Here is a 19,037-nt window from a genome sequence, read left to right as displayed (position 1 = left end):
AGCCATCCAGATTGACCTTAGAAGTTAAAGAAGACATTACAGACCTTATGAAACATAGGTCAGAAAGCAGCTAAGTTCTGGATTGTATGCAGGAGATTAATGCACTTCACTATTAAATGATACATTAATGCAGTGATTTTCACCATTATATTCGTTATTGTATTTTGTACCTTGAAAGACTGTGCACTTAAGTGAAGTGCTGAACCCTTGAACTACAGTAATGTCCACGTTTTGCTAGCTTAGATCCTGATCCAAAATGACATGCTGAAAAAGGAAAAGTGAGAATGGAAAGCAAATGGATGCTCTAATAGCTTTTCAACTTGATTCAGGTCTGCCACACACCTTCTGTGTGACCTTGAGCAAGTTACTCAAGGGCTTGGTTTTCACAAAGCACCCTAGGACTTGCAAATGTACCCATGTCACTTGCCTCAGCTTGTGCAGTGTCTACTAAGGTGCTTGATGAATGTCTTGAGGAGATAAGTAGGGCCTCTTAATATCAGCTGATTGTTATTTTGCTGCAAGAATAAGATAATTTCATTAATTTTTAAGAACATCGTCCCTCACCTAGAGGAGCCATGATCAGTTCAGTAATTTCTATCTGGATTTTGAACATGTCCTTTGCTTCTGTTTGTGTGGGAGTAGTAACACTCCTCTTCCTCACTTCCTCCATGTCACTTCCCTCAGCTTGTGCAGTGTCTACTAAAGTGCTTGATGAATGTCTTGAGGAGATAAGTCAGGGCCTCCTAATATCAGCTGATTGTTATTTTGCTACAAGAATAAAATAATTCCATTAATTTTTAAGAACATCATCCCTCATCTAGAGGAGCCATGATAATTCAGTAATTTTTATCTGGATTTTAAACATGTCCTTTGCTTCTATCTGTCTGTGCAGGAGTAGTAAGGCTCCTCTTCCTCACTGGAGCGGGTTGGGAAGATGGATTCAGGAGCATGATGTGCTGAGCTCTTGGAGTTAGTGGGTGCATGTAAATAGTTTACAATGAGAAATGTGGAAGTGATTCCATTATTAAATTTGTACAGGGCTAACAATGTAATCAAATTAGCCTTTGCACTTTCTCCTGTGCTTCACTTTCTGCATTAGAAAATCTCCATAAATCTCTGCAAAGCCATTTCATTTATTCCCTTTAATGGTCTCATCTGGTGTGATGCAAAGAAACACCTCAATCCTTGCTAAGTAGTGGGTTGGGTTGCAAATAAAGCCAGCTGTATCTGCTGAAGCTCTTGGTGCTCATGAGTGCTTATTTCCATGGCTGGCCAGGATTATTTTGCTGGTCTGTCTAATCCAGACTTGAATGTGGAGTGATATAAATTGACCCTTCTGGTTCAGGGACCATTCCTTTGCTTGCAGATGTACAGAGGGTTTTTAACATCTGGGATCTGGCTCCACAGGGTCACTGCAGGACAGTGATTGAGGGCAGTAATGACACAGTGTTTGCAAATAAGAGTGTGCTGCCAGGTCAGGAACCTTTGGAAGAAAGACCTTAGGACCAAGGGCTGATGATGAAGTGCTCCAAAATAAAATGCCAAGCTAAAATGTCACGCTTTCTCTAAGCCTCTTCTGGCTGAAACAAATATTTGCATGGGTTTTTGCATGGATTTTTCATGGCTTTGGCTCTAATTTCAGGATGTAAATGAAGTGAGCAAATTTTCCTCAGAGCACAGTTGCCAGTAGCTCCTGTGTTTTGGGGGGGGTAGCAAAAGACAAATTGGTGCTGAGACCATACAAGTGGCTGAGTTGTGAACCTGCACAGGCTATGCTTTATTTACAGTTTGATCCTTTTTCTTTGTGGAAACAACAGTTTGTTGGTTAACATCTTCAAGCTGAAGTATGAAGATTGCAGCAATGACCAAGGGGCACAACTTCTGATATATCTCATCTGGCCAAGGGGTCCTGGGCCACCTGTATTTGATGCTGAGCTTTCCTGTCCCTGATGGGACAGATATTTCTGTTTGATGGAGATGTGATTATTGGTTTCTTCAGTCCTATCCAGGCTGCTGTGGTGTCTGTTGAACACAGCCATTTTGTGTCAAAATTGTAGCTGTATTCATAGTACAAATATAAATATGTCTACTCTGCAAAGCTGCTCCTAGATTGCTTTGCTTTTAATATGCATTCAGGTTTTTTAATAGAAGGTAATTCTTCTGTTTCAAAGAATGCTTGTGGTGAAAAAACCAAGAACTAATAAGTGCATTTCATGAGGGTATTCCTTCAAGTTGTCATCTTCTCTGACTTTTGAAAGAAAAGGACTTTTCAAAGGAAAATGGAAATGCTTACATGGCTAACTGATTAAACAGTTTTTCGCATTACAGTGAGGCTTCCATTCCCTTAGTGCAATAAAGACAGAGCTTTAGTGGAACTGTTTACACTGAAATTTAGAGTATGAAATTGAATCTTTTCTCAGATAGTAGCCCTGTTGAATACAGAGATGTAGTAAGTATTATGGCCTTACACTTCAGTAAAGGATAATGATACAGGGAATGAATTTGGTTGTCAGCTTTTTGTTCCTGAAATAATCTGAAGGATAGACTCATCTATTGTTCTTGTGTATCCTGTTGATGATGGGATAAGCAGCATGCTAACAAAATGAATTGGCAGTGCAGAATTAGAAGCCAGTCAGAACACAGAAATTACATGGAGGGAGGTACATACATGAGAGAAATTTGGAAAAATGAGCTTTTGCTTATCCAAGTGAAAGCATCTGATATTCACTAGCTCAAAAGATGTCTGGTTTAATAAATAGTTTAAATTCAGTGTAATAGCTGACATCAAATTAAATATGAAGTGGCAAGTTACAGAGGGTAAAGCTGTCATTTGAGTTTCAGACACTGTATGCAAAAGCATTTCAGGGAGAGTTGTTTATTATGGCTTTAGTATGATTACACTTCTGAGCAAACTGTTATGAGGGAGATGTTGGGAAAACTGGAGGGATTTTGGAGTATAACAGCATTAATAACACTAATGAGAAAAAAAGATAGAGGATGTAATATAGACCTTAACCAAGTGACAATTAAGAAGTAATACTCTTTGCATAGGTGAAAAGTCATAAATGTAGGGGGCAGAAATGAATTAATGAGTTACAGGAAAAAAGAAAAAAAAGCCAAACCACAAAATACAGAAAAATAACAAGAGCCTGAGTTTTAGTTCTGGACAGTTTGTGACCTACATGCTGTAATTTTTACTCAAAGCAATAAAATATATACTTCTGGTTTGCAACAGGAAAGGATTCCAGCAGCTTGTCCAGCTTCTCTCTGATGAACTCATCCTGGCTACCAGGAATGCTGCAGCACTTAGGTTAAATTTCTGTCCTCTCTTTAAGAGGTGCACTGATGAGGCAAAAGGCAGGAGAGAGTTGCCTGCTGCAGATTGCTAATAAGATTGGTGACAAAATGGGGAGCAGAGTTGTAAAAGACTGAATCCCCACCAAACAGGATGATCCTTTTTGTTTTTTTTTATCAGTACTCAATGATGTCCTGGAAGATGAGGCTGGGACACTCTTCCTGGACACAGTCAGGATGGAGAACAAGCCAAATGTCTTGGAATAAGAACTGGTTTCCTGTAGGAAAAAAAAAAAAAATAAAAGCAGCTAGGATGAAGCCTAGACCATGGTGGCTATTTGTAAATAGGTTATAAATCATGAAGCTCATGTTGGTGTTTCCTAGAAAACCAAGGTGTCACTAACGTATCATCTGAAATGTCTCTAAATTATAAGCCTAGCAGTCCAAACCACAGTTAATCACTGTCAAATAGCAGCCAAAAATCAGGAGCAAACAACAGTTTGACTTGTGACTGTGATAAGAGACTTTAGCTACAGCAATATTGTGCCTTGGCCTGTGCAGGCTTTTGCTTGTTCTTTGCTTTCTGATCTTTTTACTGTGCTAGACAGGTGCTGTTTCTGAGGAGGTTTTCCTGCCTTGCCCTGATGTCTGGGTGGCAAATCTTAACCACTGCTTCTACAAAGAGAAAATTCCTAGAAACAGGCACACCACACAGTGCTGCTCCCATTTTCAGTCTGATGCAGGGCTGGGGTCTGGTGTTCTCAGCTGTGACTTATCCCAGCTTTGGCACACAGCTTTAAGAAGGGGCTGCCTGGTGGCAAAGGTTATTGCCTTTTGAACTACAAACCAGTAGGATATTTGAATAGTGAAGATGTGATGCTCTGCTGTAAAAGAGATGCATTTGGCTGGCACCTTCACCGATGTAGCTCGTGTTGTGAAACCAAGCCCCTTCCTTGTCCTCCTGGTGGCAGTAAAAATGCTGAATGGCTCAAGGCAGAAAATCCTCTTGCAAAAGGAACAAACGCTTCTGAAAATAATACGCATGCAGAGGGCTATGTTTCTCTTCTGGTAGATGCTGAGGTTTGTGAATGGTGCAAGAACACAGAGGAATAAATTGTCCATCTACTTACAAACAAGCAAGGGCAGTGTAGAGATAGTTGTGTTATCAGCAGTTCCCCAGTTGCAGGCTACTTGACCTCTTCAAGCTGTATTTGGGGACTTTGTAATTGCAACTTCTTGGGACTCCTGAGCCTTGCTCTCTGGTGAGAGAGCTTTTTGCAGGTGCTCAGCCTCCTGTTACTGCTTTTATAATATAAATGAGCAGGTCAAAATCTTGGCAAGGAGGTGAAATAGAGGAGGCAGCACTGGGTGAGAAGGGTTCTGGTCAACCCTGGCTTGGTGCTTGTGCACCTGCAAGGCTGGGGTTTTCCTGTCTTGACTCGTGGGTGTAGTCTCCTCAGATGGGGAACAGATGTGGGTGAAAAAACTTCCAGGAATTATTTCTCACACTTTGGGGATGTTCTTAATTTATTTTTATTATTTTAATTTATTTATTTTTTTTTTAGGAATTTTAAGTGGGTGACAATTATGGCTCTGAGAGGTTAAAAGCCTTAGTGAAAACTTCTATGAAACTAATTCTCAATGCTGGATTCAAAGCTGTGCTCTGCTGGTGACCCGAGGTAAAATACATCTGAAAATCATCTTTATATTGGCTGCCTTACAGAATTTCTAGCATTTTTGCGTTCCTGGCCGGTGACAAGCTTTCCTCTCATGCTTGCCCGACCTGGCTTCCTGGCTAGGTAGGCTGAGGGGTGGGAATTTTTCGGGACCGTGACCCGTGGAAGCTGCGGGGAGCACTGGGGCTCCCCGTCCTCCATCAGCGAGCCCCTTGAGGCCCGAGGGACCCCTCGGAGGGACAGCGAAGCCACCGCCCCTTTTCGCAGGCAGCGAGGACTTAGGGGGGGCGAGTGGGTGTCTCCATTTGAGGTGGGGTCCCCGGGGCGCCCCCAAAGCGCTGCGGGCACCGTCCCCCCTGCGCTGGATGACGGCGACGGCGGGTCCGCCCCGTCGGGGGCGTCTCCACGGTGTCGCGGGGCCACCTCCCCTATCCCCGCCTCCCGGCTCCCCAGTCGCGCTGGAGGCTGGACGGGAGAGGAGCGAGGCAGCGGTGCCAGCCCGCCCCGTCCCGAGCGGGCAGTGCTGGGGGAAAAGCCCTCGCCCCATGTGCTGAGGTGCGGAGGGATGGAGCTGAGGGGCGGTGGCGGCTGGACCGGTCGCGCCGGAGCACCGGCTCCCGGCTGGACGTGCCTCTTCCCGTTGCTCCTGTGTGCAGCGCTCCAGAGCCTCCTGGCCAGCCCCGGCAGCGAGGGTGAGCGGGGACGGGGCGACCGGGACCGTCGGGGCAGAGCCCGGCGAGATGGGAAGCAGCTTGGGCTAGTCGGACTCGTTTTGGAAGCAAAGGGAAGAAGGGGGCTCAGCCCGCGGGGAGGCGAGTGGCTCCCCGGGAAAGCTGAGGGATGTCCTGGGGAAGGGAGGTGGCAGCGACCGCTGCGCATCCCTCGACTCGGGAGCGGGTAGGCAGCCTGCCTTGGGGCGAGGGTGGGTTTGCACGGGTGGGTTTGAACAAATGCCGTGGCACCGGCCCGTTTTGCAGGATTGTGGGTGTTTTGGGGGTTGGTTTTGGGCTTTTTTTGGGGGGGCGGGAGGGAATACAGCGCTTGTATTACAGGTTTCTCTGCACAGGGGCGTTTGCACCGTTGCGTTTCCTTAGCGCTTTGCACCGGGGGAGTTGAACAGGTGCATTGGTGCGGGGTGTCTGTGCGTGTATATGTTGCACGGCTTTGCACGTCTCCGCACTGGTGAATTTACATGGGGCGGGGGGTGTTTCAGGGGTGCAGGGCCGACTGGGTGCTCGGGAGTGCCGGGCTGAGCTGGAGGAGGCTCCCGGTGAGGAGCTCTGCAAGGAAGCGCTGGCCGCACTGCGCTTACTTCATGGCTTCAAAGACTTCCACGAAAACGGAGGGGAAGCCGCTGAGGTGCGGGTATTTAACCCGCAACGCAGCGGAGCGTGGCCGCCAGGCACTGATTTTATATGTGTGTGTATAGAAACGTTTCTATTGTTATAGGCTGCACGTTTAATCTCTGTGTAGCTTTATAGTCAAAACCAGGTGTCCAGGTTTCTTGTCTGTACTTCCAGGCTTTCAAACTGGACTGGTTTGGGTTTTTTTTCTCCTCCATACGTGGTGTGGGCGCTGCTTGGGGCTTTTCAATGTTATTTTTGGATCCGCGGTGTGTAATGTGTTTGGACCCCCCGTGATGTGAAAGCAGTGGGTGAAGTTGAGGATCTGAAGGGGTTTCAGTATCTGGTAGCAGGCTGGTTATGTGATGCACTGTCATTATTTGTGAAACTCCTTCAGAGGGAGGAGGTACAGCAGCGTTTGGTGAAGGAAAAACCATACTGGAATTTCAAAGATGTTGCCTGAGGGAACTAGCTGGATGTAATTTGTTTTGGAGAGCGAGAATAATGTGAATTGCAGTTCTCTTGAAAAAAAAATATCAAAACAAACAAACAGAAAAACCCCAAAAAACAAAACACAAAAAAAACCCCAAACCAACAGAGGGAGGGGAAAATGCTGTTCTCATTTGTATGAAGATATCAAATGTTCAGAGAGTGCAGTGTTTTGGGGACTGATGGAAACGTCTTTGGCTTTGCCTTGGCAAGATAATGGTGGGGCAATCCTTCTGCCCCCACACGGTTTCAGATTATTTCACCCGTGGGAGTGATGCTCAGGAGGCAGTGTGGCTGCTTTCTCCCCATTACTCACCTGTCTCTCTCTCTTCTTTGCTCTCTGGTCTGCCCTTGGCCAAGAAATTGGCAGATGCTCTGGGCCCTGTCTTGGTCTTCCTTGCCAGTTTCTGCAAAACCTGGATAGAATTCGTGGGGTCAGTGGGACTGGTCGTTGAGGGTAGAGATGTCTCTGTACAAACAGGCAGAATGGGACTTTTACATAATAGTAAATGGTACTGGAAAGCACAAAGCTGCCTAGCAAACAGGTTTAGTGTGATCTTTACAGGGGGACTGCAGGGGAGTAGAACACTAATGATCAGCAGCTCAATCCAGGGTCTGTCTCCCTCTTCTTTTCTGATTGCTGCTCACCAATTCTTGTCTCTTCAGTAAATGCAAAGCTAAAAGTCTGCTGGTAGGAGGGGTCTTACTGCAGACCTGAACTTATTCAATAACTGCTGCCCTTTGCTGCTGGGAGATTTATTTGTAAACAAGTATAATTTGACAAGTGCTTCTTGCAGCACATCTTTGCCAATTTACTACTGAGCAGCTCCACTTCTGGGAATGGCTCACCCTGCAGTGTGTGAAGCCTAACACAGGAGAAACCTCAGATGCTGTGGTCTGCCTGTCTAGCTGTGTGCCCTGACACTTGTCACTGCTTTGGGTTTGAAAAGTTCAGTTTGGCAGCTTCTGGGTTCTGGTGAGAGAGATCCTCCCCTGGGGTTAGTTGTCATATTCAGCTGGCTGGGAACTGTACTTGGAGCTAGCCATTTGAGACCTGTAAATAATATTTTCAAAATACTTTTAAATAATATCATATTTTCAAAAAATATTTTCAATAATATTTCAATAATATTTTCAAAAGTTAGTTTTCAGGAGGTTGTTTTTATCCCTCATCCTGGTCACCATAGTTGAACAGCTACCCGATACCTTTTTCTGTGTTGGTATCTGGTCATATAGAAGATGACAAATTCTCATAATTACTCTTTAATCCTGCATCACAATTTCTTTGGTTTCTCTAGGTCTTACTGTAATACACAGTAACTTTATAAGATCATATATATGCAGATTTTCTGTTCAATATGCTCAATATATACATGCTCAATTTTCTTTTTTACCCTCTAGTGGAGGGAAACTTAGGGCAAAATGCTTTTCAAACCTAGGTTAAGGTTTGGACTGAAACAAGTAAATTCAGTGTTCAGGTTCCTTAGTATGAAAACAGCTTTTTGCAAGGGCAGCTGAGTTTCAGAAGCTGCTGCTGGTTTTGATAGGGAAGTATCAAGTGCCTAACCTGTATCATAAACCTGTATCATAAATCTTCATCAGTATCTCCTGTTATGAATGGGAAAATTGAATTCGTTTTTTTCCCCATGTTTTCCTATAATAGAGACATAGAACAGTTTTTTATTTTGATCACTTTTTTTCTGTTTATATACTAAAAGCAAACTATGTAGCAAAGGATGAAGGCTCAGTGCTATTCCATGTGTTTTCCATGCATTAGTTTTAACCCACTAGCAAAGTTCATTGATAAGAACAAGAGAATTCTTTCTTTACTTTGACTATTTTTATAAATCCAGAAATTAGCCATAAAGGAAAAATTGCAAAGAGTACACCAAAAGAATTATGCAGTTTTCAGAAATATTTCAGAAGTACATTATTACTCTTTAATGCATCCCTTATGCTAATAGGGTGTGAGAGGCAGCTCTGCAGTATGTGACTGGGCTTCCTGAGCCACCATTAATTAAAAAATTGATGTGTTTTAAACCTTTCTGTTATAAATATTAGGGTTTGGGAAGTGGTTTATATAAATTACTTATCTAAAACACAGAATGAATGAAGGAATTGTTTAAAACCTTCACTCCACCCTAAGCTTCATGATGTTCCACACATCTCCTAGGGATTTGGATTGGTTTGCAGTTCTCATTTGGATGTCACCCAGGTGACCTCAAAAAGGGGCATGCAGGCAAATTAAAAGAATAGAATACATTCCAAAGTAACTCCACACCATACTTGTATAATTGTCATGGAATACTTCATTTTAGAGCTTTCCAGCAGAAGTGCTGCTGAGGTTGTGCTGTAACAATGAAGTAGATTGTTAAGCAAATCAAGAGAAATACAGCATGAAATGATGGCATTTATTTTAATAGCCAGATGTGAGACTGACAGAATGACTTTGTAATGTGTTTTTAGAAGGATAATCTTGAGGAACAAATACCTGTCCTCTACCTCTTATTTCTTTGAAGGTTTTTTGCAGCCTGCGTTATCTTAATAGATCATTTGTAATGAATTAATAAATTACTACAGTTAAAGGGGTGGGTCTGGTGCAGGCAAAAATAAAGAAAGGTTGTAATTTGCAAATTATTCATGCCAGAGCCTGGAATGATACACCTGTTGTCAGTGTACTGCCTTATGTGTCTCTTGTTTCATAGTGTCATATAATTTCTGTGTCATGGCACACTGAATAAGTACATATTTAGATGTAACATCACAATATTTAGTTTTAATCAGTTAATGAAGTATTTTTCCAGGAGATTTTTTTTTTTTGTGCATTAAGGAGAAGCAGGTGTGAAAATAATCTTAATTTTTTGTATCAGTATATTCCAGTTAGTCTGATGCCTTGAGTAAAATATACAGAATCAAAACATCTTGCTTGTTAGGTTGCTCTTACTAGCTTGGCTTTATATGTCATACGTTCACACAGCTTCTGCATTTTGTGTTATTTCATAGGTATTATGTACTACTTACAGGAATATACCTTATGTTTGCAAAATGGGTAAGTTTGGACACATTTCTGTTTGCTCACAGTACTTTGTAAGGGGGATTTGAGGAGGTATTTGACCTTAATTTCATGTATTGGAATGGTTCCCTGTGTGTTTTGCATGATAGCTGAGTGTAGTCTCAGTGCTGTGTTTATTTTACTCACAGGAGTAATCCCATTAACTTTTAAATTTACTGCAGTGGAATTACTGGTATGAGGAAGAACAGCTCATGTTTAATGGCCTTTTTGGGATAAGTCTGTGTGATGTATGGCTTTACAAGAGATTTAAAATGACTCAATCATGGCTTAAAAATGGAAACTACTATCCTTCTGATAGGAAAATGACATTTGAAATGCAGCACTTTTAAGTATATGACTAAGAAGCATTGGTGCCTAATGGCATGCTTAAAAAAAAAGAAAAAAGAGGAATATACAATAGCAAAGATAGAGTGCATGATAGTACCTGTGTCCTTTTGAAGTTTATCTTAAAAATTGTAATAAATAATGGGCAACAGGCATACTATCTTAAGCAGAACCACTGGCAGAACCATCATCTGCTTATAGCATTGTAAATGTCACCATAATTTGATGTATAAAGCAGCACATCAGTTTTTAGAAGGGCAAACAGGCAGGTACCATGGGAGAAAGGGAGAAGTTACCAGGCTTCTCTGACACCTTCCTCCTCCTCCACTCTTACCTAACATTTTATCTATGGTGTACCATCATCTTCATCTCTTGCTGTTTTCTATCCATTAAATAAGAAAACAAAATCTCACCTATAAAGATATGTTTACTCTTTGCACTAAATGTTTATTATTTTGCAGCAGGCTTGGAGGGGGAGAGGTGGCAGCAGGATTTCATGAAATCTGGCAGAGCCATTTCTTTGCAAAACCAGGACAGGTTATTACGTGGCACCTTTGTCTCATCTTTCCAGTCTTAGGCTTTGTTGTTCTGAGTATTTTTGTGCTGCTCTCCAGGAATCCTTATTTCTAGCACTTCTTGAGCCAGTCCAGAGCCCCTTGAGCTGGGAAGGTCCAGCAGAGATTGCTCAGCTGAGCAGTGGTGTTGAACCCTGTTGGCTTTAGCTGCTTCAGCAGAGTTGGGGCTCTTAGATCCCCCCTGTCTTTCTGACTTGGAGCTGTGTTTTTGGTGATCTGTTCTTTGAAGTGTGCAGATAGGTAGATTCTTGCATGGAGATGAACTTGTTCAGGGATGTCAGGGAAGTGAGACCCTGCACCAAAATAAAAAGAAAACAAATTTTTGGCATTTTTAAAAATTGTTCTCACATCCCCTTTTGGAAATAAATTTAATTCCATACCTGGTTCAAAGGCAAAATGAGATGTATAAAACCCATCACTTTGTCAAAGCACTGAATTTCTTAGCTATTAAGTGCTCTCTTCTGTATTCAGTGCAGCTTTTCAGCAGATAATCAGCCTTCCAGCCATTTGTAAGTTGTGGTGGTTTTTTTTTTAAATAAAATCTTGTGTTCATAATAAAATATCCAAACACAAAATGGAAATATCTTGCATAAGTGTATCTTTCTGACTGGCCATAAGTGCTGGTGAAAGATGGGGATACTTTCCCTCATTTCAGCCAGGGTCCAATACTTGGTTGGTATTTCTCTTTACTCATAGATTGTTTCAGAAATCCCATCTTAATAGTTGCATTGGAATGAACACTTTTTCATAACTTTTTACTGAACTCATTTTCTGGAATGTCTGCTGAAAAATTGCTGTGGATTTTGAAAGCTAGTAAAGATTATTTTGTTGTTGTTGTTGAAGATATATTTAGTTCTTCAGATGTCCCTCTTTTTTGGCACAGGCAGACTGGAGAAATGGATTGTCCTGTGTGGTCACATCATGGCCATCCCTTCCTCTGCTTTGTGACTGGCTAGACACTGAGGTGACAGCTTTTCTGAGGTGAAAGTGTTTGCTGCTCCAGTTGTTTTCCCCACCAGCAAACCTGAGCATTGGCCTGGAGTAGCTTATGTCTCTGTAGAGATCTGTTACCCTTTAAAGTTACGTCTTTGACCCTATATATATCTCTCTACATATTAAAAAAACTGAAAGCAGGTTCAATTTTGGTATTTGCTATGGCTTTGGTAAGTTAGAAGGGCTCAAAGGAGGTAGAGCATCTGAGGTCCCCACTAGGAGGAAGGATGAGAGATGCCTCCTGGAGAAGGTGATGGGGTGTGCATTATCACAGCAAATCAGGGAATACCTACATGAGCTGCTCTGAGGAGGTCAGAGAGACTCTGAAGTCTCTGAAGGAGACTCCTGCCCATAGTTTTCTCCCTCCAAGCTCTGGAGCATCTGCAGGGGGTCAGCTGAGGTGCTTTTGAGCAAACTCTCCTTTGAGGGGTGTGCATGGAGAGGAAGCAGATCCCTACAGAAGCTGAGAACTTGTAGTTTTAGGTAGGGAGGTTTTAGGCAGGTATTGAGTCTGTAGGAGAGAGGGTGGAACCCTGAGCTTGCAGACTTACGTTCCAGCTACTTCATTTTGATGCAGAGAATGGGACTGAAATGTCTCTATTAACTCCTGGGTTCTCTGACCTGGATCACTTAATTTTAGAAAGAGGTCAGAACAACCAGTTGGAGTTTTGTAGTTCTTTAAGAGAACAGAAGAACACTTGGGAAAAAATTATTACTCAGCATCATTAGTGTGAATTTCATAGTGGTTCTGGATGGACTTGACTAATTTTTTAACTGTTTAGCACATCCCAAACCAGTAAAACTGCTTGGGAAAACTATCTGCATACTTAACTTTGTAAGGTGATTTCTCTAGAAAAAAATAGTTATTTTGATTTATCCAGCTTTGCTTCACTTATGTTCACATGCAGATTCTTAATGAAATGTGTTGGCAATGCACTGTTCCCAGTAGCAACCTCTTCCCTCAACAGAAATAGAAGGGATAAACTGTCAACCCCCTGAAGATAATCTCAAAATATTTTTTTTTTTTTTTGCTCCTGAATGTTATGTAAGCATTATGTCAGTTCCTTTTTCTATAACTTCAGTGTACTCAGTGGCAGCAGAACAGTTCTGATTGTCAACAGGAAAGCTTTATTGGCACTGGGCAGTGAGGTCTTGCAAGTCTGCTGGTCCTGCAAGCTGACAGCCTTGACAACTCTCAATGTGTCTGTGCTGAGTTTCTTTCCTTTTTTTGAGTTTAGTTAAATGCATAATGGAATGTGCAAACCTTTTAGGAGCAGAAACCATACTGCTTTTGCTTGGTAGTGCTCTGACTGAGGAAGGAAGGTGAGCTTTCATCTCAGCACTGCCAGCAGGGGTTTTGGTTGCATTCAGAAGCTGTTAGGATTTTAGGGCTTGACTTTATGCAAGTCCTTTATGGGATGCTTGTTTTTAGTAGGGTCTTGAAGAATCTGAGTGCCTCCTTCAACCATTTGCAGATGCCCTGGGTCTGTGGGCAGTCCTGGTATTCTGTTTCCCCATGCAGGCTGGTTGTCAGTTTGTAGATGCTGGTTGTATCTTGCCTTCAGTGGAAGCTTATTTTTCTTTTTGAGTGGTAGGATGATACTGTCCCAGATGGTTTCCACAAAAGATTTGGGCTGCATCTGGTTCAGACATCATCTGTTGTGTTAGTACAATGGTGTTTCCCCTGCATCTTATGAGTAGGACTAGAAGCATTTTACTTTCTTCAAAGTGAGTAATTCTTATTCAATCAAGTGGTGACTTTGGGAATGAGAGTGTTTGCCAGCAAGAAAAAAATAAGAGGCAAGTCATACTGGAGTTTTGATGTTTCCAAGACACATTGATGTTAGGCTGACCTAACATGATCTCCTGACCACTTTTGCTTTTACATCAGGTATGATGGGGGAACTAATGATTTGAGTGCATCTTGATTTGAGTGCAAGTCCCTGTAAGGAAAAAAATCTGCACTTTCCTATTTGTTTTAGAGAGCATCCAACCCAAATGCATCCAACCCAAAGAATTTTGTCACAGGACAGTATCACACCCCCCTCGTAAACAGTGTGTTCAAACAAATTACAGACATAATGCAGAAATTACTGGGGAAAATTCTCTGGCTGATGTTATGATTGCAGTTGTCCATCTGGCCTTAAAAACCCAGGAATCTGTGATGCAGATTCTAGTATTTTGGCTATTGCTACAAAAGGGAATAATGAGACAGAGCAGAATGAAGCCAACGTAATAAAATAGAAATCTGCTGTTAATATTAGTTTGTGAGTTCATTAAGTAATGTATATTTTCTTCCTCCAGTGGGCTATAAATAATAGGTACTGCTACAGCTTGCACTCCACTGTAGCTGTTTTCCACTGATGGAAATGTTTCTGACCTTCCTTCCTGCATGTTTTTGTCCCTAAAACACAGCTAATTCATACAAACCAGCTGCTCCCTGATGCTTTTGATTCCTTTCAAGAGTTTGTTTGTTTTTCATTTGTTTTTGCTTTCTTGGATTCTTTTTGCCCGTCACTTGTTGGAGCGCCTGGGATTTATACTTTTTTGAAGAAATACTTTGGCACAGCAGGGGAAACAGTTGGAAAATGAGTGGTAACAGTACTGCAATTAAAAAAAAAATCCCAGTGGGAATTTTGAAGGAGGAAAACTCTGACTCATGCTAAAGAGCCCTCTTCAGTCAGTGTCTTCGTAGTGCTGTGAACTCCAGGAGTGCAGAAGGATGAGGAGGTGCATACACAATGTAAGGAGAAACCAGATGTCTTAATGATGATGGATGTCTTTGGCTGCTATACCCCTTTCCTTGGGAAGAAGGAAGAGATAAGAGGCATAGAACTTGGTGGAAAGAATCATAGAATTGGCTGGGTTGGAAGGGACCTCAGAGAACATCAAGTCCAACCCTTGATCCACTCCCGCTGCAGTTACCAGATCATGGCACTGAGTGCCACATCCAGTCTCTTTTTAAATATCTCCAGACACGGAGAATCCACTACTTCCCTGGGCAGCCCATTCCAATGTCTGATCACCCTCTCCAGAAAGAAATTCTTTCTCATCTCCAACCTAAACCTCCCCTGGCACAACTTGAGACTGTGCCCTCTTGTCTTGCTGAGAGTTGCCTGGGAAAAGAGCCCAACCCCCCCCTGGCACCAACCTCCTTTCAGGGAGTTGTAGAGAGTGATGAGGTCTCCCTTGAGCCTCCTCATCTCCAAGCTGAACACCCCCAGAAGCTTGGGGTCTTGAAGGACCAGAAGCCTCTGATCCTATTCAGAAGACCTCCCAGGGAGGGTTTGCTGCAGAGCACTGCTGTTGGATGTTGCCATGCACCTTCACCCTCATGGAACAGAATGTTTTACCTCGTGTTTCATTGGCAGTGTGTGAGTGTTCCCATGAGGGGTTTCTCAGAAATATTTTAAATGTAGTTGCACCCATAGACTTGTGAGTGCTGGGTCAAAGCTGGGGCTGCTTTGATGTAGCTCTGTCCCTCCTGTGGGTGGCTGTGTCCTGTGGAGTGCTGTGCAAAGGAGCTGCAGGAGGATGGAGAACTTTTATTCACACCTTTTTTTCTTTTTTTTTCAAATGGGAGTTCAACTTCAGGTTGCCTGAAGCAGTGCTCAGATTCCTCTGCAATTTGTAATAAACGTATTAAAAAATAGATTTGCTTCATGTGGTGTTTTGAAATACTTGTGCTGTCTTTAAGGAATGTTTCTTTACTGCTGTTTGTTTTGTGATATTGACTGTAGTTACAGAGTATTGATTTGGTCAAAGAGAATGTTCTTTTCTTGCTGCTTTCGGTGTATTTCAGGGAAATAAAGAAGGAAGAAAAAAAAGTTCTTATGGCTTTACAGCTTTATGGAATACAATCCATCAGCTTTTGCCGTCCTGTCATTTTGCCTGTTCTAGGGTGATTTGTCAGGATAAATTTTGGTAGAGCATGCCCAGTGGTAACCTTAGTTTGCAGATGGTGCTGCTGAAGAGCAGGGCAACTCCAAGTATAAGGATTTCTTGAAATCAGCTCAAAGGCCATGGTGACACAAAAGACTTTATTCAGTCTTTTGTATTCCTGAAGAGATTTTGCTCCAGTGTGAGCAATGAAGGGTTTTTTCTGGAAGATGCTTAGATGCTGGAATGGCAGGGTGACATGGGCTGGTAGGATCAGAAGTGCTCATTGTTTTAGCCTGTTGGTGTGGGATTCTTGTTTTTTCAGCTTGTTTTATTTTTGCTCTGTGGGTAGCAGTGGTGCTTTAGTTCATTGCATGCCATCAGCCATAGCATTTTTGTGCTTCCTTCCAGCCACAATCCCTCTTTAGCCATAGTGAGGCTGCTAAATGCTATCTGTATGACTCTGACTGGGACATTGGAGTAAAAAAGCTGCAATCAGGCTCCTTGTCAGGGATTCTTGAATGAAAAAAACCTAGGTAGAATTTGGGGCAAAGGTTTAGATCTCTTCTGATTTTATTCTAATTTGATTGCTCACCTGTGGTAACTAGCCTGTCTAAGAACAAGAGTGCATGCAAATTCCCCAGCCTATTATTCTGTATTAAAAAAAAAAAGGAAAAAAGGGCTGTGGTGTGATTTTAGACTTAATCATCTTTTATCCTACCCTGAAGGCATGGAAGTTAATGATGATATAGATCTATGTAGTTTTGTGTTCCCCTTGACTGAGCATTAGAAATAATTAGAGCTTGTGGGCTGGATGCATTGGTGGTAGAGATGAGCAGAAAAACACTTCTGAACGTGTGGATGTGCCTCTTCCAAGTCTGCTGGCAAAGATACAGGTGCTAAGTGTGCTTATGGGCTCTGAGGTTTCTTGTTTGTTCATTGAGATCCATAGGTAGCTGGTGCTAAGTGGAAGCAGGAATAAATGAGTTGTGTTATTCTGGAGGTTTTCAAGGTTATCAGTCAAGCAGAGCTATTTCTGGAGAGATTTCTTCAGTGGAATAAACATTCCTGCATTGCAAGGGCTGCTGAGTACAGCTCTGGGTTATGCTTGTGGAGTATCTTACAGCATTGGGGGTATCCAGGAGCCCCAAGCTATGCAGGTGTAGTGTAACGAGGCAACCAGGTGCCACTAATTGCCAGGGAGTGAGCATGAGCTTGTGTCAAGCCTACCTGTGCCCAATTAGGGCTCCTTTTATTGGCCCCTGGTCCTGCTCATGCGCAGTGGGGGCCCACCCTAATCAGGCACAGGTGGGCTTGGCACAAGCTCATGCTCACTCCCTGGTAATTAGTGGCACCTGGTTGCCTCGTTACACTACATGCAGGAGCTGGCACCAGACCTCCTGAAGTATGAAACATCAAGCAGCATAGCTGGAAATTTTCCTGAATTACCTCCTTCAGTGACCTGAGGGTTTGGTTAGATACTAGGCAGCCATGGCCAAGTGCATGCTCATCACAGGTTGAATAGGGAAGATGTTTCTGGTCTCTTTCTTGGGGTGTTTCAAGCCAGAGACAGTTTCAGGGCTTGCTTTTTTTTTTTCCTCAGGTACAAAAAAGATTCATCTTCACCCAGGTAGTCACATGGTGAATTATGGAAGCAAGTGCTTGAAATGGTGGCAGCTCTTCTCTAAAGTCTCTGCTAAGATGCTTCCCTTCATGTTGCAGATACATATTTTACCTGCTGATTTCCCACTCTTTCTTCCCCAGCCTGGCCAATCTGAAGTTTATGAAGAAAAATAAATAATGGTACTACTGCCAGGCTGGAAGGTGGTGGGAAGAGAGGTGGTGCTGAGCATCTCCTTGTGTAGAGATGTTGCTGATGGCCAGGGTGTCCCAAAAAATGCTGGGTCAGTGATTAATTGATGTGGGGAGCTCCTGAACCTGGACCATCAGAGGAGCTATCTCCTGGAGTATGCCAGGAGTCTGGAATCAGGGTGGGATTGGAGCTGGCAATGATTCAAGGAGGGGACAGATGTATTGGAAAATGAGCAGCTAGGGGGGTGATGGGGAAGATGCAGACAGCTCCTGGCTAGATGGAGCTGTGATCATTTGTGTTCACATGAGAATTTTGGGGATTCTCAAAGCAGAATTACCTGGTCCTTGCAGGCAGTCTTGACTAACTCCTGGCTATACAGACTCCTCAGTGTAGATGGACGAAGTGCAGTATTTTGGAAGTTTTACTGTGAAGGAAGTCCTGGAGTCTTCCTTCTGGAGATGGCTGGATTGTGCTGCAAACAGAGCAGCCCAGGCATGGGGACAGCTTAAAGTAATCTGTGGCTTTTGGCTGGCATGTGAATTTTGGGTTACTGTGTTGTATTCCATCCTCTCCTATTTATTTTGCTCTATGCAGAATTCTGCTAAAAGAAGGGAGGAGTTGAGTCTTATCTAAGTGGAGATTGAGTATTCAGTTCCATGGGATGATTCAGCAGTAGAAAAATTCCCACTGAGCTGAGAGAGTATTAAATGGGTTGAGTTATCTTTTCGTATGCAGAAAAAATACTTTGAAATAGAAGTTAATAGCAGCAATTTAAAAACTGTTGTTGATTGAAAGATAATACAATATTTAGTTGTATTGTGTTCTTTTTATGATCTGCTATTTGAAGAAAAGCACTTTGCTTTTTTTTTTCTTAATTTGCACGCCATGGAGAAGTTTGTGGCATCAAACACGCTAATTACAAGCCTCTTCAGGACAAGTTTTAAGTTATACAGTGGAGATCAATATTTATTTTGCATCCAGAAGACAGGAATATACTTTTCTCCACAGTTTAAGTACAATGTTGTAACAGAAGGAATTTGGGTAAACCTGCTCTTTTGGCAACTTCACTTCTTGTGAATAATGTTGTAATATGGGACATGTTATTTACATATGTCCTATCTTGATATATATTTTATTTTTATCCCTTGGATATATTTGGAAATATTTTTTTGCTTTTTAATGTAAATTGTTGGTTGCTTATGTGACTGAACAGCTACACTGAATTTATTTGTGGGGAAAAAAGATCCCTTGGATATCATGCAATGAAATTGTCAGGCTTGGGGGAAAATGTGGGAGAGGGAGAAAAGAACAGAGTGCTGATAACAGCAATACTGTGGCTGTTGCAGGTAAAATACTTTAAAAATGGAATTAATGACAATGATGAATCTCTGCATGCTGTTTCTTTTTTAATTTGTGTCTTGAAAGCCTGATTATGCTGATAATATGCCACTTTGGAAGAAATTTGTGTATATAGACACATAGATGTTTGTGAACATGTGTCTACCTATGTACTGTATGTCTTGCATTTACACATAAACACACAGAGTGCATTATTTATCTGTTCATTCCCCCCAACGA

General features: G+C 42.4%; 1 protein-coding gene across 2 annotated transcripts in view; it reads left to right on the top strand.

Moving 5' to 3' along the window:
* The first annotated feature begins 5,427 nt into the window (after positions 1–5,427).
* The window catches only part of EPHA5 (EPH receptor A5), a 169,481-nt gene continuing 155,871 nt past the window's right edge, over positions 5,428–19,037 (top strand). The window contains exon 1 of one of the 2 annotated variants that reach the window (XM_030449734.1): positions 5,428–5,662. In XM_030449734.1, the coding sequence (XP_030305594.1) occupies positions 5,536–5,662 (127 nt within the window). In that variant the 5' untranslated portion in view covers positions 5,428–5,535. The remainder of the gene's footprint in view (positions 5,663–19,037) is intronic. The other variant, XM_030449733.1, reaches the window with a different exon arrangement.

The sequence above is a fragment of the Calypte anna genome, chromosome 4A (genome assembly GCF_003957555.1).
Source record: "Calypte anna isolate BGI_N300 chromosome 4A, bCalAnn1_v1.p, whole genome shotgun sequence".
Lineage (NCBI taxonomy): Eukaryota > Metazoa > Chordata > Aves > Apodiformes > Trochilidae > Calypte > Calypte anna.
This window is presented reverse-complemented; position numbering and strand designations above follow the sequence as displayed.